Here is a 23,817-nt window from a genome sequence, read left to right as displayed (position 1 = left end):
CACTGAGCCACCTCTCCAGCACCAGTGAGAACGAACTTTATATTTCAAATTTAACTTATGTGTGCGTGTGGAGGTTAGAGGACAACTTGGAGGAGTAAGTTTTCTACTACCATGTGAGTACCAGGGCCCACTGAGCCATCTTGATAGTTCAAGAAAATAATTTTCTCTCACAATGCCATATGTAGCTAGCTAGTTAGTTAGATAGATAGGGATTTAATGAGAAATGCAAAGAGGAAGCTTTGGGCATTCCAACACCCTCAGATGAATGCCGCTCCTCTCATGAAAAAATGACCACACAGAGAGAAGAGAGGCGTGACGAAAGTGTGTGGCTGAAGCACCTGACTTGCACCTTGCAAGCTCCACACAAGGGAAGAGAATCCGTTTCCATCAGTCCAGTCGTCTCCCGACCTCTACACACAAGCACACACACAAATTAATGAACACAAAACCCTGCGTGATGTCACAGTCTTTAACCCCAGCAAGCAGGAGGCAGAGGCAAGAGGATCTCTATGTATTCGCGGCCAGCTAGGGCTGTGTAATGAGGCCTGTCTCAAAAAGAAGTTATAAGGCTGGAGTGATGGAGTACTTGCTGCTTTTGCAGAGGACCAGAGTTCAATTCCCCCCATCCCTATGGTAGCTCACGACCACCTGTAACTTCAGGGGACACTGCATGCCCACGGTGTACAGACATGCATGCAGGCAAAACACCCTCACACATAAAGTGAAACACAAACTGAAATAAAAATCATTTAAAAAGCTATTTCAAAAGAAGATATACATCTCGACCAGGTAGCGGGGGCTGGCTGGGCGGCGGAGGGCGTGGGAGGGTCCGCCGGGGAAGTTCAGCTTCAGGCGTCCTGCACAGCCTGGCCCGGAGGCAGGCTCCTGGGGCCGCCCAGACCCACGCCCTGCTCCCTCCGCCCGGCACCTGCAGGAAGGGCTGGAACCGCCTCTGCGTGCCCGCCGCCCGTTTCCGCCCTCCCGCTCCTCCCACGCGTGCCGCCCGGGACCCCACAGCACCGCTGCCCCGATCCGAGTCCCCCCCAAACTTGGTTCCCCTCCGCTCCTCCCGGAAGCGCGGCGCGCGTGGCGGCCTGGCGGCGCGGATTGGACGCGTGGCACCAACAGAGACACCCGGGGGGGTGGGACGGAGGTGAGCGAGCGCCCGCGGAGGATGCGGTGGGGAGCCAGCTCCGGGCGCCGCCCGCGGTCGCGCGTGGAGCCGTGCACGCGGTGGGGGGGGGAGGTGTGTGTCTCCCCAGTGCGCACCCCGCCGCCGAGCCTGTGCGCCCGCTTAGGGTGGTGGCCGCGGTGAGCAGAGGGTAGGGGTCGCCCGCGGCCGGCGCCCCGGGACTCTTATTGTGACAGGGTGGCGCGCTGTGCTTAGTCACCGTGACCCGCGCGGAGGAGGCGGAGGCAGAGCGCGGCCATGGCGGGGTGAGTGCGCCGCTCCGGGCCGCGGCCCGGGACCAGGCCCTGCGGGCTCTCCAGGCGTCAGGGCTGCGCCTCCGAGCGGTGGGGAGGCCGCTGGAGCAGGCACCGGGGACCGGGCGGCCGCTGCACAGCCCCCTGCGCGATGCCAGGCCCGAGCTCCGGCAGTGTGGTCACCCGTGACAGTCGCTCACTTACTGGGGCCCCTGGAGCATTTATTTCATCCCCCCCCCCACGGTGATCTACTAGACGTAACACGCGGGGAAGCGACTCCACGCTGAGCCCCAGAACCTGGGAAGCCAACTGCAGGCCCTCTCTGTCTCCCCACACCTCCTTTGAAAGCATAACTCCTGCCCTGGCCCCAGGTCTCCAAGGGTCCCCTGAATCCCTCTCCGTGGGTGTTCCAGATGCTTCACACTCTACCCCAGGACCTTGGTGCTCGCTTAGTGTTTTCTATACAGACCTTGCTTTATTTTCAGGCCTTTTCTGTCTTCCTGCTATGTTCCTGGAGCTCAGAACAGTTCCAAGTACATTAAAGGCAGGCTTTAAATTTTGGTGAGGTGGTGGAGAAAAGAATTTGACGTGTTGGATGAAGGGAAGGATGGCTGGAACAGAGGGAAGGGGGTGCAGAGTTTTACAGGCCACTGAGGAGCTGGGTTTCCACTTTTGGGCTCTGTGATAGGTGTTGGGCGATTCTGAGCAGGAAAAAGAACATGATATGTCCTGAAGGCCCGTGAGTTTCGAAGTCCGTTTGAATGGAGCCGGGTGTGTCCAGTTTACTTGGGTTGGCAAAAGCTGCTCTAGAAATCATTACTTAGTCTTGGGGAGGAAAAAGGTCTGGCTGGATATGATGGCATATACTGTGGTCTCGGCACACGGGAGGATGAGTATTCAGGAGCTAGCCTTGGTTACATAGTGAGTTTGAAGCCAGCCTAGGCTAAGATCTGTCTCAAAAACATAAAAAGAGGTAGGGTTTGGCCTAACCCAGGCTGTGTTCCCAGCCCTGTACTCTTCCCTCCTCCAGGCCCCTAACCGCTAGTGGTGGAACTGTGTCTTGTCATCAGGAACCCCATGCAGCCCGAACCCAAGCCTAGCGGGGCTCCCCGCAGCAGCCAGTTCCTGCCCCTGTGGTCAAAGTGCCCCGAGGGGGCAGGGGACGCGGTGATGTATGCCTCCACGGAGTGCAAGGCGGAGGTGACACCGTCGCAGGATGGTAACCGAACCTTCAGCTACACACTAGAGGATCACACCAAGCAGGCCTTTGGGATCATGAACGAGCTTCGGTTGAGCCAGCAGCTCTGTGACGTGACCCTGCAGGTCAAATACGAGGACATCCCAGCCGCCCAATTCATGGCTCACAAAGTGGTGCTGGCTTCCTCCAGCCCAGTCTTCAAAGCCATGTTCACCAACGGGCTTCGGGAGCAGGGCATGGAGGTGGTGTCCATTGAAGGCATCCACCCGAAGGTCATGGAAAGACTTATTGAGTTCGCCTACACGGCCTCCATCTCCGTGGGCGAGAAGTGTGTGCTTCACGTGATGAACGGGGCGGTCATGTACCAGATTGACAGCGTGGTCCGAGCCTGCAGCGACTTCCTGGTGCAGCAGCTGGACCCCAGCAACGCCATCGGCATCGCCAACTTCGCCGAGCAGATCGGCTGCACTGAGCTGCACCAGCGAGCCCGGGAGTATATCTACATGCACTTCGGGGAGGTAAGCGAGGCCTGGGGTTTGGGCTCTGGTCACAAGAAACGGGATAGGCCAGCATGGCGCTCTCCCCTGACACTAGCTGGAGGAGAACTTCCTTTTTTCCCATAGGGTCTCCTGTAGCTAAGGCTGGCCCTAACCTAGTTGTGTACCTGAGGATGAGTTTAAATTCCTGATTATCAGTCTCCCAAGTACTGTAGTTACAGGCGTTCACCCTCCCAATACACTTAAGAGGGACTGAGAATGGAACGCAGGGCTCTGCATTCTACCAGCAGAGCCCCAGGACTTGGTTTTACTTTTGTTTTTAATTTTTTTTTTAATTTATTTACCTTTATTTTATGTGGATTGGTGTTTTTTGCCTGAATGCATATCTATGTGAAGGTGTCAGATCTTGAAGTTATAGACAGTTGTGAGCTGCCATCTGGGAGTTGGGATTTGAACTCTGGTCCTCTGAGGGGGCAGCTAGTAGTTCGCTCAACTGCTGAGCCATCTCTCCAGCACCTTTGATTTGGTTTTTTTTTTTTTTTTTTTTTTTTTTGGACAGTCTTCTTTAGCTGAAGCTTTTTTGTTTTAGTTTTTCAAGACACAGAGGGCTTCTCTGTGTAACAGTCCTGTCTGTTCTCGACCCCAACTTGTAGATCGGCAAGGCCTTGAACTAACAGACCCGCCTGTCTCTGGGTTGAAGGCATGTGCCACCACACCTCGTTATTGAAGCTGGGCGTTTTGTTTTTTAAGTCCAATCTTTGCTGTCACATTCTGAGTGCTGAGATCATAGGCAAGTAACACCACACTCAGAAAACGTAAAAAAAGAAAGGAAGAGAGAAAGAAAGAAATGTGTAGGTATACATGTCCTGCTCTTGTGTGGAAGTCAGAGGACAAATAGCAGAGCTGACTCTCTCTTGCTACATTATCTATGTTTCTAGGTTAAAATAAACTCAGATCATTGAACCTGGCAGAAAGTGTCTTTACCCACAAAGCCATATTGCTGGACTGAAAACTCAGATTCTGAGTCCCTAATGCCCTCCCAATGCCTCAGCAGCCTGGTCTCTCTGGTGTTAAAAGTTGTGATGGCCAGCCTGGGCTACACAGACCCTGTCTAAAAAAAAGTGGGGTTTGTGTATGTTTTGGTGGTGGTGCACTCAGCACTCAGGAGGCAGAGGCAGGCAGATCTCTGAGGTCAAGGCCAGCCTGTTCTACAGAGGAAATCCCAAGATAGCCAGGGCTACACAGAGAGACCCTGTCTTGATACCGCCTACCTCCCCACCCACCAAAGTGTGATGAACAGGCAGCTAACAGGACCCACCAACCTCATACCTGCAGTCTCCAGCTTGGCTTTGCTTTTCCTGAGTTTATGTGGTATTGCTTTCATTTTCACTTCTCAGTGCAGGAAGTCCTCAAGGGAAAGTAACAGGACAGTCCTTGGGGCAAGCAAGTCAGCAGCAGCCTTGGCTCTTGGGTGGCAGTGACTAGAAAGGTCCCCTGGATATGACTGCATTCTGACTATCAGCAACCCAAACCCCAAGTCTGAAATGCTCCAAAAGCCTCTGAACACCGTGTGTCGTTCGCAGGTGGACAGTTCCACACCTGAGCTCACGAGATGGGTGGCAGCATCTGGACAGGCATATTAGGCGTAGTGCATAACATCTCCAGTGGGCTGATGTGGTCCTGGACTGTAGCACACTTTCCCTGGCTCCATCCCCACTTCACACTGGGCAGGCAAAGGCAGGCAGATCTGTGAGTTGGAGGCCAGCCTGCTCTGCATAACAAGTTCCAGGTCAGTCACACACACACACACACACACACACAGCCTTCAGAGGCTGTGTAATGTCAGTATGGACCAGCATAAATGTACTTTGTTTATTCATTTAGATTTTTGAGACAGCTGGTTGCCACAGCCTAGGCTTATTGTCTGAAAACCAAGATTGTCATGTATCAGGTTCCCAAGCGCTGAGACTTGACGCCGGCCTTGGTGGCTTGAAGTTGTGTTTACACCACACTCTCATTCCTCATCTGTATGAAATATTCCCACACCTGAGAGTAAAGTGCAAAGCCATGACACTGCCGATGACTTAGATTGTACCTTTATTAATCTAAAATTGTTACTGTATCGATTTAGGGGGCAGTGTATGTGCAGCAGTTCATGTGGAGGTCAGAAGACAACTTGCAAAAGTTGATTCTTTCCTTCCAGCATCTGAGTCCTGGGGGTTAAACAAACACACACACACACATACACAGTCAGTGTGGCACTCTAGACCAGTCTCAGGGGCCCATAAGGTGAAGGTGAGACCCCTACCCATCAGACATGAGCTGTGGCACACTTCACACACATACACAATAAATCAAGAAATAATTAAATGTAATTTAAAATATTTTTAAAGAGGATTTTACTGGGGGCTGGAGAGACAGCTCAGAGGTAAAGAGCAATGACTACTCTTTCAGAGGTCCTGAGTTCAAATCCCAGCACCCATATAGTGGCTCACAACCATCTGTAATGGGGTCTGATGCCCTCTTCTGGTGTGTCTGAAGACAGCTACAGTTCTCATATATGTAAAGTAAATATTAAAAGAAACACACTTATTTTTTTTTTAAAAGGGGGGGGGTTTACTATGTAGAACAAATGGCCTGGAACTCACAGACATTTGCCTCTCCCTTGGCCATTAATCCAATGCTGCGATTAAAGGCCAGACTAGGTTAAATTATTTATTTTGAGACAGGGTCTTACTGTGTTGTCCTAGCTGATCCAAAACTGGCTTATGTAGTTTGGCCTTGAACTCAGACATTCTCTTGCCTCTGCCTCCCGTGGGATAGGGGATTTTAGGAGTCTGCCATTACACCTAGCTATATATATATAAAGTCAAACCAAAATCAACACAGGCGCCTAAAAAGACCACACTGTGTGGTCTGTGTAAAGCCCCGTGTACCCAGGAGGGCTTCCCTTCTCACCTGAGCTCCCTGCAGGTGGCCAAGCAGGAGGAGTTCTTCAACCTGTCACACTGTCAGCTGGCCACGCTCATCAGCCGTGATGATCTGAACGTGCGCTGCGAGTCGGAGGTGTTCCACGCGTGCATCGACTGGGTAAAATACGACTGCCCGCAGCGGCGCTTCTACGTGCAGGCACTACTGCGGGCCGTGCGCTGCCACGCGCTCACGCCGCGCTTCCTGCAGACGCAGCTGCAGAAGTGCGAGATCCTGCAGGCCGACTCGCGCTGCAAAGACTACCTGGTGCAGATCTTTCAGGAGCTCACGCTGCACAAGCCCACGCAGGCGGTGCCCTGCCGCGCGCCCAAAGTGGGCCGCCTCATCTACACGGCGGGCGGTTACTTCCGACAGTCGCTCAGCTACCTGGAGGCCTACAACCCCAGCAATGGCTCCTGGCTGCGCCTGGCCGACCTACAGGTGCCCCGCAGCGGGCTGGCAGGTTGCGTGGTGGGCGGGCTGCTGTACGCTGTGGGCGGCCGCAACAACTCTCCCGACGGCAACACTGATTCCAGCGCCCTGGACTGCTACAACCCCATGACCAACCAGTGGTCGCCCTGTGCCTCTATGAGCGTGCCGCGCAACCGCATCGGGGTCGGGGTCATAGATGGCCACATCTACGCAGTCGGGGGTTCCCATGGCTGCATCCACCACAGCAGCGTGGAGAGGTGAGCACCGGGGGCCCAAAGGGACAGCACCTCTTGTCCCTGTCTCCATATGAGGTTGAGCGGCTGGGATATTCATCCTCAGCGTCCAGAGTTGGGAAGTGCTGGAAGGGGCGGTCCCAAACCTATAGGAATCACCTCTGCACACTGAGGACAGTTGGAATTGCTATAATACATGAATTATGTTGTGCTGTTTATAATTACGTTAAAATGTATCATCTGACCCGGGATGTAGTTCAATGGTAGTGCTCTGGTCTCTTTCTTGAATTCAGGGTTTAGGTCTCATCCCCAGTACTGCCAAAAGAGAGTGAGAAAAAAGAAAGAAGGAAAAAGGGCTGGGGTGTGGCTCAGTTGGCAGTGCGTTCTCAGCGTGCGGGAAGCCTCCATAAACCTGGTGTGGTAGCGCATACCAGCTGTCACCCCAGCCCTTGGGAGGTAGAGGAATGATCTTTGGCTGTATAGCAAGTTCAAGGCCAGCCTGGGATATAAGAGACCTTGCCTTAAGACGGACCATCCCCCTACCCCCTGCAGCCCCACCCCCAAGGGTAAGAAAATGAGGAAAGTTTAATTTCTGTATTCGTAGGGAATAGGAACTTGTGCCCGCTAGGCCAGCCATTTACCCCTGAGCTAACCCCACCCGTAGCCTGACAATAGAATTTTAAACAAACACCCTCGGGGCCTCTAATGTGTGTGGTCTATGAATAGGATGGTGGGACAATGCCTCGTCCTGAGCGAGCCGCTTTCAAGGACAGGGACTCTATTAATAACTCCAGGAACACAGGTATGGACTGGATGCTGCTGGGCCAACCAGGACGAGTTCGCCCCATCTCTGATCATGTTGTTTGAAGGAGAACCATCTGGGAGAACCAGTTAGACTTCTGGAGTTGAACACCTGCCCAGATGTTACTTAGTGACATTTCATAGCAAATCTGGCTTGTGGTGAGGCAGTGAGTTCTGCTAGGGGTGAGGCGGCGTGCGCATGCGCTGCACGGGGGAGAATAAAGCTGCCTAGGCTTAAGGGAATTGCTGTTTTCATAATTGATGACAGTGAGCCTCGGTTTCTTCCTGCTGACCCTCTTCACTTCTTGAGGGAAGTAGAGATCAGAGAGATCAGTGGTGCATCCTTCATCCCAGCACTGGGGAAACTGAAGCAGGAGATTACCGAGAGTCTCCAAAAAATATTAAAAATAAAAAGCGCTAGTAGATGTTGGACCTTAGTGTAAGGAAGTCCAGCGGTGCCGCGGGGTGACCGCGGTGTATCGTGTCCTTCGCAGGTATGAGCCAGAGCGGGATGAGTGGCACCTAGTCGCGCCAATGTTGACACGGAGGATCGGCGTGGGCGTGGCAGTGCTCAACCGCTTGCTGTATGCAGTGGGGGGCTTTGATGGGACTAACCGGCTTAACTCAGCAGAATGTTACTATCCCGAGAGGAATGAGTGGCGGATGATTACACCAATGAATACCATCCGGAGCGGGGCGGGTGAGTGGGGCATGGAGAAAGGACCCCCAGCCCACAAGGAAGGGCTTCCTTAATCTACGGTCCTCCCTGTAGCCCAGGGTCTACTAGCCTCCTCCCTTCCAGCTTGTTTTTGTTTTGTTTGATCAGGGTCATTCATAACTAGGTTGTCCTACAAGTCCTTATGCAGATGAGGCTGAGTTTGAATTCCTGATCCTCCTACCCCAGCTTCTCCAGTGGCGGAGTGAAGGGCCGTGGCTACTAATGTCCCTTGTTCAGTGGCATCGCTACCCCTGCCCCTTCGGCCCCCAGACCAGCCTCACCGTGGCTCCCACTGTGCCCTTTCGTTTAGGGGTCTGTGTGCTGCACAACTGCATCTATGCAGCAGGGGGCTATGATGGGCAGGACCAGCTGAACAGCGTGGAGCGCTACGACGTGGAGACAGAGACCTGGACTTTCGTGGCATCCATGAAGCATCGCCGGAGTGCCCTGGGGATTACCGTGCACCAGGGCAGAATCTACGTCCTCGGTGAGGCCCTCAGGCTGGGTCGGGGTGAAAAACACGCTTAAGTGTCTGTATCTTTTCTTTTTCAAGTTTTGGTGCTGAGTATAGACGCCAGAGACTCCCGAATGCTTGGCAAGTGTTGTTTAATCATGCCACGCCCCCCTGGGGCATTCTGGGCAGCCGTTCTACCACTGAGCCACTCCCCACCCACTCTGACAACGCCTCCCACCCTGCACCCTTGAGGCAGGAGCTCTACCCCTAAGCCACTTTCCATCCCTTCCCTATCCATCGCAACAGGTGGCTTCTTTTCCCTTCTGCTTTCTGCCGGTTTTGTTTTTTTTTTTTTTTTTTTGTTTGTTTTTTTTTTTTTGTGCGTGGTGGGCTGAGCCCTCTGAGGAGGGTGACCATTCTCTTCACTCTCCCTGCAGGAGGCTACGACGGCCACACTTTCCTGGACAGTGTGGAATGCTATGACCCAGACACGGACACCTGGAGTGAGGTGACCCGCATGACATCTGGCCGCAGCGGAGTAGGTGTTGCCGTCACCATGGAGCCCTGTCGGAAGCAAATCGATCAACAGAACTGTACCTGCTGAAGTACTTGGAATACCTGAGCTCTGACAGCAGGACAGGAACAGTCTGTGTCGCTGCTGTCTCAGCACTAAAGAAAAGCCAACAAAACAACCCACAAACAGCACAGGGCAGCAGAGGCAGCGGAACAAGCCGTCCCTTCCTCCACGAGGGGCGGCTGGGATGCCTTGTAAAGGACCTCGTGGAAGACCAGAACTGAAATCCATGGGCCCATCTGTCATGGCCCCTGGAGCATCCATATGCCGAGTGGGATGGGGTATGGGCGGGCACCCTCACAGGTGAGAGGCCCCTGAACTCCCACCACCAGCACCCAGACCCCCTTTCATGGGGGTCAGGCAAAGCAGGAGGCTACGTGTGTTTTCTTTGGTTCCTGCAACTTGGTGATCAATTCCAGGGGATGGGGGGAAGAAGGGACAGGTGAGGCCAAGGGAAGGAGGCTCCCTCTGGAGTTGGGGCCCTAGGGATAAGCCTGCACACAGAGTCCTCTGGGCTGTAAGCCCTGGACGGTTATTTTGTTAAATAACCCAGAACTTTCCCCTGGGAATAAAGAATGGAGTAGGCAGTGTCTTGCCTCAGGTCCTCAGAGACAGCTCTTCTATTGAAACACACAAAGATCCTGATGGGGCTGGTATCTGAAACCTGTCTGTTGTCTCTGCTTACGATTGTACATTCTGCTCATATAGGGCATCTTGCTCCCTTGTGGGACACACTGCTGTCACTTTCAGGGCAGTAGAAGCCAATGACCTAACTGTGCCACTTGTCCTGGGGCCTCCTGTGTTTTGCTTTATTTTGCAACCGGGCTCATGTAGTCCAGGGTGGCCTTCATTTCAGACCCTGAACTCCTGACCCTGCTGCCTGCCCCAGCCTCCTGAGTGCTGGGGGTTACACCTGTATACGCCCACATCTGGTTCCTGCTTTCCTCTTTGTACCCAAGCAGGAAAATAAAGATTTCTGGGACATTGGGTATGGCTCAGAGCTAACCTGGCATGTATGAGCCCTGGGTTCCATTCCTAGCACCCGTAAACTAGGCGTGGTGGATCACACCAGTAATCCTAGCAGCAGGGGGCAGAACTGGGCAGATAAATTCAGAGTCATGCTGGAGTCCATAACCAATGCAAGGCCAGCCTGGCCAGCTGAGACCTTGTCTCAGTTATGGTGGGGTGGTGGCCACACTTTGGAGGCAAACAGTTCTCTGTCAAATTTGAGGCCAGCCTGGTCTTCAGAGTGAGTTCCAGGATAGTCAGGGCTGTTATACAGAGAAACTGTCTCAACAAAAGTAAAAAAAAAAAAATACAAAAAAGGATGTGCAGCCATGCTGGGGTCTTGGGAATATTTTTTAAAGCACCAGAAGAAAGACTCAGGGTCATCTTGGGCTGTCTGTGGAGCTGGGAGCTATACTGGGCTATAGGAGACAAGGTCAGCAAAGGTGCACATCTTTGATCCCAGGAGATGACTCAGCAGTTAAGAGCACTTGCTGCTTTTTCAGAGGCTCAGCTTTCGTTCCCAACAATTTGTTGTTCCCAACAACAAATGATCCACACATCAGGCTAGAGAGGTAGCTTCTTGGTGCTTCCCAAGGACCAGAGTCTAGTTCATAACCAGAGCTGTCTGTGAGGTACCTACCTGTCCACAAATGCATGGGCAGACAAGCGTAGCTATATATTCCTAAAAAGCCAAAAAAATGGAAATGAAGCTTAACAGAGCCCTTGCATACAGGTGTGGTGGTGCACACCTTTGATCCCAGCACTTGGGAGGCAGAAACAAGGATCTCTTTGAGTTTGGGACCAGCCAAATAGGTCTCTTCATAGACCTGTTTCAGAACAAACCAAGAGAGAGCATGACATAAATACCGAAGCCCCTGCCCTAGAATCCTGTGAGGAGCTGGAGTAAGAATGCTCACTCTGGAGAGCTGGCTCAGCGGTTAAGAGCACTGACTGATCTTCCAGAGGTCCTGAGTTCAATTCCCAGCAACCACATGGTGGCTCACAACCATTTACAATGGGAACTGATGCCCTCTTCTGGTGTGTCTGAAGACAGCAGCAGTGTACCCACACACATAAATCAATCTTTAAAGAAGAATGCTCATTCTACAAGCAAGAGGAAGGACATGAATCTGAACTCCCAGCACTGGAGGCAAAGAGAACACTTCATTCAGATTCATTGAGATGGTGGGGGTGGTAACAGGAGAGGAAGAGGGAGGATATAGAAGAAAACACCAGCATTCCTCCTGTTTTCCACCTCTGTACAAAATGGGGGAAGAGAGAGGAAGAGAGAAGAAAGAGAAAAGGGACTAGAGAGAGCTACTGAACTGTGAGAGCGTCCACTGCTTTGGCAGGGACCTGGGTTCAGTCCCTAGCACGTACATCACAACCACCCGTGACTCAGTCCTGTGGGCCTGATGCCTCCTGGCCTGGACAGGCTCCTGCACACTTGTGCTGAATGAGAGAAGGAAGGAGGATTTGCACAGCTGCCAGGAAGTCTGTTAGCACGGTTGGTTTGCAGGGTCTGGAAGGAAGAGGGGGCTCCTTGAACAGACTTGAGGAACTTCATAGATGCCACCTGGGTAGTCTTTTCAGCGTTTCTGATATTTCTTATTGTTTTAATTACACTTGTTCATGTTTGGGGAGAGGCAGGGGTACAAGCACACATGGTGGGGGTTGTGTGGATACCAGAGGAGAACTTTCAGGAGTGGGTTTTTCTGCCATGTAGGCTCTGAGTCTCAAACTCAGGGCCTAAGGCTGCTGGCAAGCCTCTCCCTACCCACTAAGCCCTCTCGTCAGCTCCTTTCCTGATGGCTGCTCTACATGTGGATAAGGGGAGCTGAAAAAGTCCTTGCACAGCAGTGAAAGATCCACCAGAGTGGAGTGATCTTTGCCAGGGAGGGGTACGGACCTCACTCTCAGGTCAAGGTCTCTGAGTCTGGGAAGCTGCTGGGCCTCGGGATCAGCTGTGTTTGATGGTTGTTATCTGTGCGGATGGGACTTTGGACATCTATTGGGCAGCATGCCTGCAGCAGCTGAATCCACTAAGGGCCAGTTTTAAGCTTGCTGACTTGTATTTTCAGTGTTGGGGCTTGAGCCTAGAGTCTGTTCCATATGCAATATGTGCTCTACCTATGAGCTACACCCATAGCCTCCAAAATGAGCATTTTCTTCTTTCCTTCCTTTCTTCTTTTTAAATTGTTTTAATGTTTTTCAAGACAGGGTTTCTTTGTGTAACTCTGGCTGTCCTTGAACTCACTACATAGACCAGGCTGGCCCCAAACTCAGAGATCTGCCTGTCTCTGCCTCCCAAGTGCTGGAACTAAAGGCATGTGCCACCCCTGCCTGTCTCCCAGTGTGTGTACTTGTGTGTTGAGGTCAGTGTGTCACGGCCTGTGAGTAGATAGAGATCAGAGGACAATTTGTAGGAGTTGGTTTACTCTTTCTACTACATGGGTCCCAGAGATAAAACTCAGATCATCAGGATTGGTAGCAAGCCCCTTTCTCACAGAGCCAACTCACCTGTCCTTCCCAGCTTTTATGTTTATATGCTCATGTGTGTCTGCATACACATGTATGTGAATGTCTCAGGCTCAGATGTGGTTCCTCGGGAACTGTCTACAGTACTTTCTGAGATATGATCTACTAGGACCTGGAGCTCGTTGATTAGGCCGAGTTGTTGGCCAGTGTGCTTCAGGGTCCCTGTCCATTTCCCTCAACCAGGATCACAGCTGCGCAGCCATGCCTGGGTGTTTATTTCGGAGCTGGGAATCAAATTCAGATTGATTCCCTTGCTTGTGCAGCAAACATTTTACTGCCTGAGCATTTCCAGACTTTTGTTTTTTCAAGACAGGGTTGTGTAGCCCAGGCTGTCCTGAAACTCTCTCTTGGTCAACTGGCCTTGAACTCACAGAGGGCCACCTGCCTTTGTATCCCAAGTGCTGGGATTAAAAAATATGCCACCCCAGCCTCCACCACCACCGCCCCCAGCTGAAAGCATGTTTTTCATTTAATTTTATTTTAATTTGTATTAAGTCAGAGAGACAGACAGACAGACAGGAGAAATTGAAGGAGTCAGTTGGGAATCAACTCAGGTTAGGCCTGGGGAGCATCTTCACCTGCTGAGCCATTTTGCCAACCCAAGACCTTGTTTTTAAGCAAAACAAAGAACAAAAAGCAAAACAAAAAACCCACAATGGCTGGGGAGATGCTCAGTGGATAAAGCACTTACCACAACAGAGTGCTATCTCAGATTGGATCCTTCGCACCCAGCTCACCTAGGGCTGAGTCCTGGAGACTCTGCCTGGGAAAATAGGCATGAAGTTAGCCTAGGATGTCAAACGGAAGCCTTACAGAAAAGCACCCAAAGGCACTTGCAAGCATCTCCGTACATCTGCATGCACACTGTATGTCCTGCATATGCAACAATGAGAAACAAAAGCCCCCTTGTGAGTCATATGGTGGTGGTGCACACCTTTAAACCTTTGACCACAGCACAAGGGAGGCAGAGGCTGGTGGGTCTCTGGGTTGTAGGCAGCCTGGTTGACAGAGTCAATTTCTGGACAGCCAAGCCAGGGTTATACAGAGAAATCCTGTCTTGAAAAAAAAAAAAATCCCTCCAATCTAGTGGGTCCCACCCAGGAAAGAATTGCAGTCAGGTAGGGCAGTGAGAAAACTCAACCCCAGCATGGCCATAAATAAATAAGTCAATCAACCATTAGGGGAGGGGCAGGTGGATGGGGGTCAAACTGAAACCTCAAAGTTCATGAGTTTGGTACCTCAGATCAACAGGCTTGGCTAGAGACGGGCGTGCGTTAGGGAACACTAGGCAAAAGGCAAAAGGCTTTGGCTATCATCCAGGGGAGAGGCTGTGGTGATTCAGGGATTCAGGTTCAGGGCATGAGGGTAGGCACGTACTAAAGACAACTAAAGGGAGCTGATTGGATGGAGGAGTGAAGCCAGTGGTACATGATTAACAAGTTCTGATGTGTTTCTCTCTCCCTCCCTCCATCTCTCTCTCTCTCTCTCTCTCTCTCTCTCTCAGACAGAGTCTGAATACGTACTTACGGTCTAGAACTCACTACCCAGAACCTCAAATCAGAGATCCATTTGCATCTGTATCCCAAGTGCCCCGCTTAAAGGCACCACCAGGACCGGTTCTCATTCACGCTGTTAAGGATGACATTCTGGTGGGGTCTCCTCAGCACAAGGTCATTCAGTCACAAAGCAGCAAATGTAGGTATTAGTGGTCCCTTGCCAATGCCACACTGTTTATGAAGCAAGTTTACATTCACATACAGGGGCGTGCTGAGGGGAGCAAAAAGGTTTGGTTCAAAGCACCCATGCCGGGCAGCAAACAGGAAGCCCCCCCAAAAAAAAATCAAGAAAGGGGAAAGTCAAGCTTGTGTGGAGTTGGTCCAGTCATCATTGGAGGACCACATACACCTCCCCTCCTTGACTAAGCATCCAAAATGGCTATGAAGTCTGTGTGGACAGGCAAAATCAGCTACCAAGCTCCTGGGTCTGAAACCATCTTTAATGCAGTCCAAAGAAACAGCGAACCAGAGCCAGCCCTTAAGGTCCAGGCTTACAAACTCTTCTGCTAAGAGGTGGGGAGGGCTTGCTGGAATCTGGAAATCTTAAGGTCATTTTTCTCGTTTACGTTCAATGCTTCTGTGATGTTCTCTGATACCAATACTGGGAACAAAACCAGTTTGGGGAGGAAAAAGTCTGTTTCAGCTTACACTTACAGTTCCATCACTGAAGGCAGTTAGGGCAGGAACTCAAGGCAGGAGCTCCAGCCAACACCATCAATGAAAGCAGCTTACTGGTTCAGTCCCAGCCTCTGCTCAGCTCAGGGTTTGCTACCAAGAATGGCCCCACCCACAGAATCCTCTTACACCAATCAGCAGTCAAGAAAATTCTCTACAGTAGCACACACCTTTAATCCCAGCACGAAGGATGCAGAAGTTGAGGGCTCTATGGGAATTAGAAGCTAGTATTACATAAAATGGTTCTATCAAAAGCAAACAGAAATGCTTCACAGGCATGCGTATATAGCTAGTGTGCAGTAATGTGTTCCCTGACTGAGACAGCCTCTCATAACTCTGGGCTGTCAAGTTGACAGCTGAGGCTAGCTAGGAGATCATTTTTAAAAGCTTTATATATGGGCTGTAGAGATGGCTAAGGTTATGAGCACTTGTTGCTTTTCCAAAGGACCTGGGTTCAATTCCCAGCACCCACATGGCAGCTCACAGCCCTGTGTACCTGTAGTTCCTAGGGATCGGAAGTCCTCTGCTGACCTTCAAGGGTACTGCACACCTTGGCAGAACCCCCATACACAGAAAGGTAAGTAAACCTTTAAAAACAAAAACATCAGGTCTGGAGAGATGGCTCAGCCGTTAAGAACACTGACTGCTCTTCTAGACATCCTGAGTTCAATTCCCAGCAACCACATGGTGGCTCACAACCGTCTGTAATGGGATCTGTTCCTCTTCTGGTGTGTCTGAAGACATCTACAGTGTACTTACATAAAATAATAAATCTTTAAAAATTCTTAAAATTTTGTGTTTAAAAAAAGCCCACAAAACACAAACAGGACAGAGAGGCGGTCTGGTGCTGAGGATGTTACAAGGCTTGTGGCCTGAATTACTGTCTGGACACCAACATGGCAGAAATCAAGACTCCTGAAAGCTGTTCTCTGACCTCCACACACACCAAATGTGTTCCTGGCTGGGGAGATGGTTCTGCAGTTGGAAACATGTGCTGCTCTTGACTAGGACCCACACCATGCCTGTAACTCCAGTTCGGGGGAATCCAAGATAGGCATGTGCAGCCATTTATCTCTAGACATACCAAGAATTGAAAATAAACTAAGGACCTGGGCCCAGGTGGTGCACAACCTTTAATCCCAGTACTAGAGAGGCAGCAGATGGAGGGAGGGTATCTGTGAGTTGAGCCAGTCTGAGGGCTACATCAAGAGACCCTGTTGTGCGCGCACGCACACACACTCCAAACTAACCAACTAAGAAACAAATATGTGGACTTGCATGGAGCTGGCTAGATTTTCTGGTAGATTAGCCAGTGTGTGGCCCACTGGAGACCAGCTATTAAGTGTGTGGGACATCTCTGAAGGTGTGCTTCCTGCTGACACGTCATGATATTTGAGGATCATCCCCAAGTACCCTGCGATTTCAATGCTGTACAGCTGTTAAGAGCACTGGCTGCTCCCACAGAGTGGGGTTTGCTTGCCCATATCCACATGGCAGCCCATGGGGTTGTAACTCTAGTTCTAGGGATCTATCGCCCTCTTCTGACCTCCTCTGGTACTGCATGTTGTGGTGGCATGTTAGAAGCCTGGGACTGGAGAGTTGGCTCAGGACCACTTGTTCTTCGTGCTAAAGGACCCAGGTTTGATTTGTATCACTTATTCAGAGGTTCACCACCTCCTCAAACACCAGACACATATGTGGTGCACAGATGTACAAGCAGGCAAAAACCACTCATACACAAAAAATAAAATAAACCTAAAAAAATCCTTTAAAAATAGATATGGATGCTGAATGCATTGGATTCTTCCTGTGGCTATTTTAGAAGAAATAGCAGCCCCATTCTATAAGCAGTGTCAAATGAGGTATGTCACATGGGACATGCTAAATTCCCTTATCAGCTAATTCGCCCTCCTTCCTGTGTCTCTTCCTGGGGTGAGCTTGAACCCTTAATCATCTGCTTTCACCCGTGGCGTGCCAGTGTGGGGGTAGGGCAGACCATTTAGTGCCCTGCTGGGGATGGAGCCCAGGGCTTTGATCCTGACAAACAAGCACCCTATCAACTAATTAATTGATCACTCCTTTCTCAATTTTAAGGGATGATTTGAGGCTTGTTTTTTTTCTTCCCAATTTAGGGGAGGAAAAAGGAGCTTCGGGCTTTTTTTATTCATGGGACCACGGAAGATCCCATTGAATTGAAAGACATCAGAAAAGGCAAAACATAAAATAAAAACAAAAGAAACCACAAAATAAATAAATTAATTAAAAGGACATTGGTGGCCGGTGGTGGCACAGGCCTTTAATCCCAGCACTCAGGAGGCAGAGGCAGGTAGATCTCTGTGAGTTCAAGGCCATCCTAGTCTACATTGTGAGGAGCCTTGAGGAGGGGGTGAATGATTCTAGGGTTCTCTGGGGAATGATATCGAAGTTCTCACACCACAAAAGATGGTTTTCTGCAGAAACAGTACTGTTGGGGACCAGCTACCATGACCGATTAGGTTTCCCTTAAGGAAGTGGAATGCACCATCAGATCACTCAGGATAAAATCATAGGGTGGCAAATGCCTGTCATCCCAATAATCAGGAGGAGGAAGCAGTAGGATCGGATTAGGAGTTTCGGCCAGACTTGGTGACATGAGAGTTCATGACCTCCCGTGCAACAAGAAACTCTGTCTCAAAAACAAAAGGATAAACTAGGTATTACCCTACAGTGGGACTGACGCCAGGGCCAGGATACTCTCAAGAAAAAGAACCTTAGGATCCTGTTCAAATCAAGTTGAAAGCAAGGTTATTAGGACTACAGAAGGCAGAACACAGCCTTCAGATCAGAAGTCGAGCGGCCCTCATTGGCTATTTTCTCCGCAACTGACAGCGACCTCAGCCAATAATAATTTGGAATATCCTTCCTCCCTAGCTCCGCCTCTTAGATGGTCTGCACCTGCGCCACTTCCTGATGCTCGTGTGGTTCCGCAGTTATCCAGGAGGGGGCGCGCGAGGGCTTGTGCTCTCAGTTCTGGCTCCTTTCTCATGTGTCTTGGGACCCATTTCACGATAACACATATTTGACTGGTAATACAGACTGTTGGTAATAATGTAGCCAAACACACTATGTCTAGCATGTAGTCTGCACATGAATAGTGTTATTGCATTTGTTAGCAAAGGACACTGAGTAGATGCATTAACTGGTTTTAGGAAGTGTTAACAGGAGACTCATGCGTTCAAGAGCATCATGGCCACTTATAGAGAGCTCCAGAACGGCCTGGGCTCCGTGTGACTCTGTTTATTAAAGCTTTTAAAATACAGGGTATTTCTACATATATAAGGCTGGCTTTGAACTTACAATCTACCTGCCTCTGTCTTCCTTTTGTTGGGAATAAAGACGTGCCACCACACCTGGTGAGAGATCTCGTTTAATCAAGCCTCACAGGACATCAGTATGACTTAATGTGTATCTGTTTGTCTCTCTTGTTTGTCTGTCTCCTCCTCACCCCTAACCCAGGGTCAGAGAGACAGTGCTCTCTTCCAGAGGATCCAGCACCCACAAGGTGACTTTAAATAACCCGAAACTCTAATACCAGGGGATCTGATTCCCTCTTCTGGCCTTTTTGGGCACTGCACTTACAGATACACACACACACACACACACACACACAATTAAAAATAGAAATAAATCTTTTTAAAATAAAAGTAACCCAACATTAACATTTCTACAGGCAATTTTTAAAAGATTTATTTTATGTACGTGAGAACACCATGTCTGTGTTCAGACACACCAGAAGAGGGCGTCAGATCCCATTACAGATGGTTGTGAGCCACCATGCAGTTGCTGGGAATTGAACTCAGGACCTTTGGAAGAACAGTCAGTGCTCTTAGCCACTGAGCCATCTCTCCAGTCCTAGAAATAATATATTTTTTAAAAAAGGATGCTTGGAAAAATGGCTCAGTGGTTAAGCACCTGCTGCTTTTGTAGAGAACATGGGTTTAATTCCCAGCACCCAAAATGGGCAGCCCACATCTTCTGGTGTATCTGAAGACAGCTACAGTGTACTCCTATACATAATAACTCTTTAAAAATAAAATCCAGTCTACTTATTCTTTTGAGTCTGTCTGATGCAGAAAACATCTTGATTGGCCTAAGCTTTTCTTCAGACTGGTTCACATGTGGCCAATTCTGCTACAGAATCTCCATACAGTTGATTGCCCCACCCCTACCGCCCCAGTGCTGGGATGGCAGCTGGTGTGTCCCCACACCCGCTTCTTCTGACGTGGTGCTTGTTGCATCGTAGAGTGCTTGGTTCCTATTGCTTGAGGGAAGATGGACCCCTGCCCCCACTCCTGGCAATTCTAATGAGACAGCTTGAAGCAGGTAACCCTCACCAGCTTGTTTGGTTTGTGCTCCAATAAACAATGTATTAACATCTTACCAACCCATTTACACTTGGGGAAACTGAGGCTGGGAGCAAATATGTTCAGCACTTAGAGGTGTGTGTGTGTCCGATCAATGACTCCCTGCAGTCCAGAATTTCTTGTTGGCTTCTTGACCTCCAGCCTTGTAAGCTCTCCTCAGTCTACCAGCCTTTGAAGATGCCCTGGAACAGCGTCTGGGTCTCTCTCTTTATGCTTCTTGCATAAAGTTCAAGATTGTCTGAAACTTTTTCCAGGTTTGCCTTTCTACCCAGGGTCCATGCTGGTTCCTCATTCTCTGGGACTGCTATTTCCTGGGAACTGTTCCTGGAACCATCCATCAGGTGATCTGTCCCCTCCATAACCCGTCCTTAATGTCACTTGGTTCTAGAGCCATCCAGTGTAGAGTTCAGTAGTCACTGGACTGAGTCACCTCCCAGAAAGGACAGACACAAAGTCAGGAGTAGGGTCGAGTGCCTGTGCGGAGGTTCAAGGTCAGCTTCTAACACACACCAGATTTACAGTCAACTGGGCTGCAAGTGAGCCTGAAACTAAACACAAAACAAAAAACAAAACAAACAAATAAAACCCCACAGCAGCAAGAGGAGGAAATCCCAGTCATGGTAGCACACATCTCTGTTTTCGGTACCAGAGAGAACAGTAGATTTTGGTGACTTCCAGGCTACCCTGGTCTGTGCTAAGTCCTAGGCTAACAAAGGCTTCATAGTTCTACTAAAGTATGTAAGACAAAGATTTTACTGGGTTCTAGGGCACCCCTAAATCTTGGCAATGCCATCACACACATTTGGTATGCTGTGCTAGGACTCAAGACGGAAATACATGCCTTGCCACTCAGCCAGGCATGTGCCTCTTCCTGCTCCGTAGATGGGACATCTGAAGCTCAGGGACATTACTTTTGTTACTGTTTCCAGATACGGTGTCCCTGTGTGGTCCTGGCTGTCCGGGAACTCACTCTGTAGACCAGGCTGGCCTCTAACAAGACGTCACTCTTTTGAGACAGGGTTTCCCTATGTAACTCGAGGTGACCTAAAACTTGCCCAAACAAGGCCAACAGGCTGGCCTTGAACTAAAGTCTTTGTTCATTGTGGTGCTGGGGTAGAAAAGAAAGGCACCAGGTAGGAAAGAGACTGTACCAACAAACCACCTCTCTGAATTCTAGGCAGCTCTTCCATTAAGCCATACTCCTACCCTCACTGGCTGGCCTCGTTTCAGGCTGTACTGCTGAGCTGCATGCAGGCCCAGCCCAGTCTCATGCCTTCTACTTCATTTCCCCTCTTTTTCAAAGATTTATTTATTTATATGAGTACACTGTAGCTGTCCTTGGACACACCAGAAGAGGGCATCAGATCTCATTACAGATGGTTGTGAGCCACCATGTGGTTGCTGGGATTTGAACTCAGGACCTTTGGAAGGGCAGTCAGTGCTCTGAAACACTGAGTCATATCTCCAGCCTTTCTCTTTTTAATAATTACATTGATGCTTTTAATATGTCATGTATATTTTAATGTGTTGCTATTTAAAACTGAGTTAGCTAACATTTATATAAATATGTTGTTTTGAAATATCTGAATGCTGATGGTGATTTAGCTAATCGAATACACTGCTAATTTAGACCCCATTAAGATTAAAGATGCAGCTATTTTATGTATCACATGGGTTAACTAGTATTTGAAAACAGGCATTTTTTTTTTTCTGAACAGTCTGTTGAGAAAAGTACAGACTCTGGTTGACAGCCCTGTCACTCTCCTAGCTTGTGATGACTCAACTCCCTCACAAGGGATTAGGAAGCCCAGGGGCACACACTTGCTCACACTGACCTGCTTCAGTCTCCTTCCAACCATCGCTCCTCTCCATCTCTCAAAAACAGAGACCATTTCCTCTGTTTTCTTTTCCAAGACAGGGCTGTTCTGTGCAGTTCTGGCTGTCCAAGAACTAGCTCTGTAGTTCACTGGTCTCTACCTCCTGAGCGCTTGGATTAGTCATGAGCCAGAACCTTCGTTTCTTTTGTTTTCTTTCCCACACAGAGGTTCTTGATGTGATCTTTTTTTTAAGATTTATTCACTTATTACATATAAGCACACTGTAGCTGTCCTCAGACGCACCAGAAGAGGGTGTCGCATTCTTAACCACTGAGCCTTCCCTCCAGCCCCCTCTTGATGTGATTCTTTAGAGCAGAGTCTATGTGTGTACATCAGGCTGGCCTGGATCTCACTATGTAGACCAGGATGGCCCTATCCACTTCAGCTACCTTTGTCTACTGAGATTAGAGGATTAGAGTGTGGAGTGTGCCACCATGCCTGGTTCTATCCCCTTCTTCTTCTTCTTTGTCTTTCAAGACAGGGTTTCTCTGTGTAACCTTTGCAGTCCTGGAACCATGTAGACCAGGCTGGTCTCAAACTCAGAGATCTGCCTGCCCCTGCTGAGACTAAAGGCATGTGCCACCACCCGGCCCTCAGCTACATTCCCCCTTTCATTAGACCACTTTCGAGCCAGGCGTCTGTAGGGGAGGATCCCTGCTGCCAACCCTGCTGATTCAGGATTCACACGGAGGAAGAGAACCAACGTTGTTCACGTACCATGGTGTGTGCAACCCTCAGTCACATCACACCCCCACATTAAATAAATGCAATGTAAAAACCCTTTAAATAAGAACCCAAATCTATGTTTTCTTCCCAGAGCAGACACAGGGAAAATCTCTGGGTTTTAAAAAAAGAAGGAATGTAGAGGCTGGAGAGATGGTTCAGTGGTTAACATTTGTTCTTGCGGAGGATGTGGGTTCAGTTCCCAGCACCCACTTACAGCTCCTAACTATCTAATTCAAGTTCCAGAGGCTCCGACACCCTCTTCTGGTCTTCCTCAGCAATGCATCCAGGCACATAGTCGAGAACATAAAAATAAAAATAAATGAATCTTGGGCTACAGAGATGGCTCAGCGGTTAAGAGCACTGATTGCTCTTCCAGAGGTCCTGAGTTCAAATCCCAGCAACCACATGGTGACTCCCAACCATCTGTAATAGGATCTGATGCCCTTTTCTGGTGTGTCTGAAGACAGCTACAGTGTACTCACATAAATAAAATAAAAAAATAAATCTTTAAAAAAAAAAAGATCATTTCCTGTATTGGTGAGATGGCTCATCAGGAGGAGACTTGCCTCATAAACTAACTTCACCCATTCCCAGAAGCCAAGTAGAGGCATGAAAATTCCCTGCAGAGTCGCCCTCTCCTCTAAGCATGCTTCACACACAGCACGGCACGTGAGTCCCATTACATATACAATAGTCAATTGAAAAAGCAAAGAGAAAAACCTCTTCGTACTAAATCCCAACTGTGCTTTTAAACAGCACGTGAGAGGGATGCTTGCTTAGGGTCTCTGGACACAGTATATCATTTAGGATGAGATACTGCTTGGCAATCAGAGAGCTTGCCTAGCATCCAGAGTCCTGGGCTCCATCCTCACACCGCATAACTCAATGGAGACCAAGGCCTACCCTCCTAGCACTAGGGAAGGTAGAGGCAGGAGGACCATGCATCCAAGACTGTTCTGAACTAAAAATCATGAAACAGGACAGAAAAGAGGATAGACACCAGACTCAAGTCACAGATCCTACAGAGGGAGACCATGTCTCAACATGAATGAGTGAACAGTAGCCAAGCACGGTTGTGCACACCTGCAATCTGAGTTCCAGGGCAGCCTGAGCTCAGAGCAAGTTCAAGGCCAGCACCGCACAAGTTTGGGCTACATGAGACCAGCTTTCAGAGAACATGACCAGGAGGGATCGCTTGCTGCCTGTGTTGATAACTCAAGTCTGATTCACTGGACTCACATGGTAAAAATGGACTCACATGGTAAAAGAGAATTAAGTCTCTCAAGTTCCCCTCCAATGTGTGCTCGGACCCCCAAATTAAAAAAATGTAACATGAAGAAAAAAATAAATAAGCCTCAAAAAACAAGACAAAAATCCCAGGAAACAATGAACAAACTTGTGTCAACTGTCAGCCAGGAGCACCGGTGACAACCTCACTTTAATTAGGGACAAGACTGAAGGGCTGATTGTCAATCCACACAGAAACCAACCTACTGTCAATGTGGGCAACATGGGAGCAGCTCATAAGGTCCTGCACCCGCCCTGGCGGGGAAGAGGCCTGAGGAAGCCGGAGTCTGGCCAGTCCTACCCCGTCCTAGGCTTTTGCAGAAGACAACAGAGCACGCTATGCCCAACCCTCGTCTCTCCCCAGTTATGACACAGCGTCCCACGAACTGACAGCGTCCACCCTGCACTCAGGGAATATGGTACAGCTTGTATGATACAGCGGGAA

At 49.6% G+C, this 23,817-nt stretch overlaps 1 protein-coding gene across 2 annotated transcripts; it reads left to right on the top strand.

Moving 5' to 3' along the window:
- The first annotated feature begins 1,007 nt into the window (after positions 1–1,007).
- KEAP1 (kelch like ECH associated protein 1) lies at positions 1,008–10,312 on the top strand. Of its 2 annotated transcripts, none has more exons than XM_080930517.1 (6): positions 1,008–1,153; positions 2,456–3,141; positions 6,094–6,779; positions 8,051–8,256; positions 8,585–8,761; positions 9,166–10,312. In XM_080930517.1, exons 2-6 carry the CDS (start codon positions 2,503–2,505, stop codon positions 9,330–9,332), a joined length of 1,875 nt encoding a protein of 624 aa, XP_080786643.1. In that variant the 5' UTR covers positions 1,008–1,153; positions 2,456–2,502; the 3' UTR covers positions 9,333–10,312. The 2 variants fall into 2 exon arrangements, with proteins under 2 accessions (XP_080786643.1, XP_080786642.1); XM_080930516.1 differs by lacking the exon at positions 1,008–1,153 and adding an exon at positions 1,162–1,437.
- The last annotated feature ends 13,505 nt before the right edge of the window (positions 10,313–23,817 follow it).

This window comes from Micromys minutus (genome assembly GCF_963924665.1).
Source record: "Micromys minutus genome assembly, chromosome: 16".
Lineage (NCBI taxonomy): Eukaryota > Metazoa > Chordata > Mammalia > Rodentia > Muridae > Micromys > Micromys minutus.
This window is presented reverse-complemented; position numbering and strand designations above follow the sequence as displayed.

What these genes read in the sequence shown, in the direction of transcription:
- KEAP1 (XM_080930517.1), top strand. Translation starts at nt 2,503, where the DNA reads ATGCAGCCCGAACCCAAGCCTAGCGGGGCTCCCCGCAGCAGCCAGTTC. An exon ending in CACCACAGCAGCGTGGAGAG is followed by an intron (nt 6,780 to 8,050) that starts GTGAGCACCGGG and finishes TGTCCTTCGCAG; the next exon opens with GTATGAGCCAGAGCGGGATG. An exon ending in GGGCAGAATCTACGTCCTCG is followed by an intron (nt 8,762 to 9,165) that starts GTGAGGCCCTCA and finishes CTCTCCCTGCAG; the next exon opens with GAGGCTACGACGGCCACACT.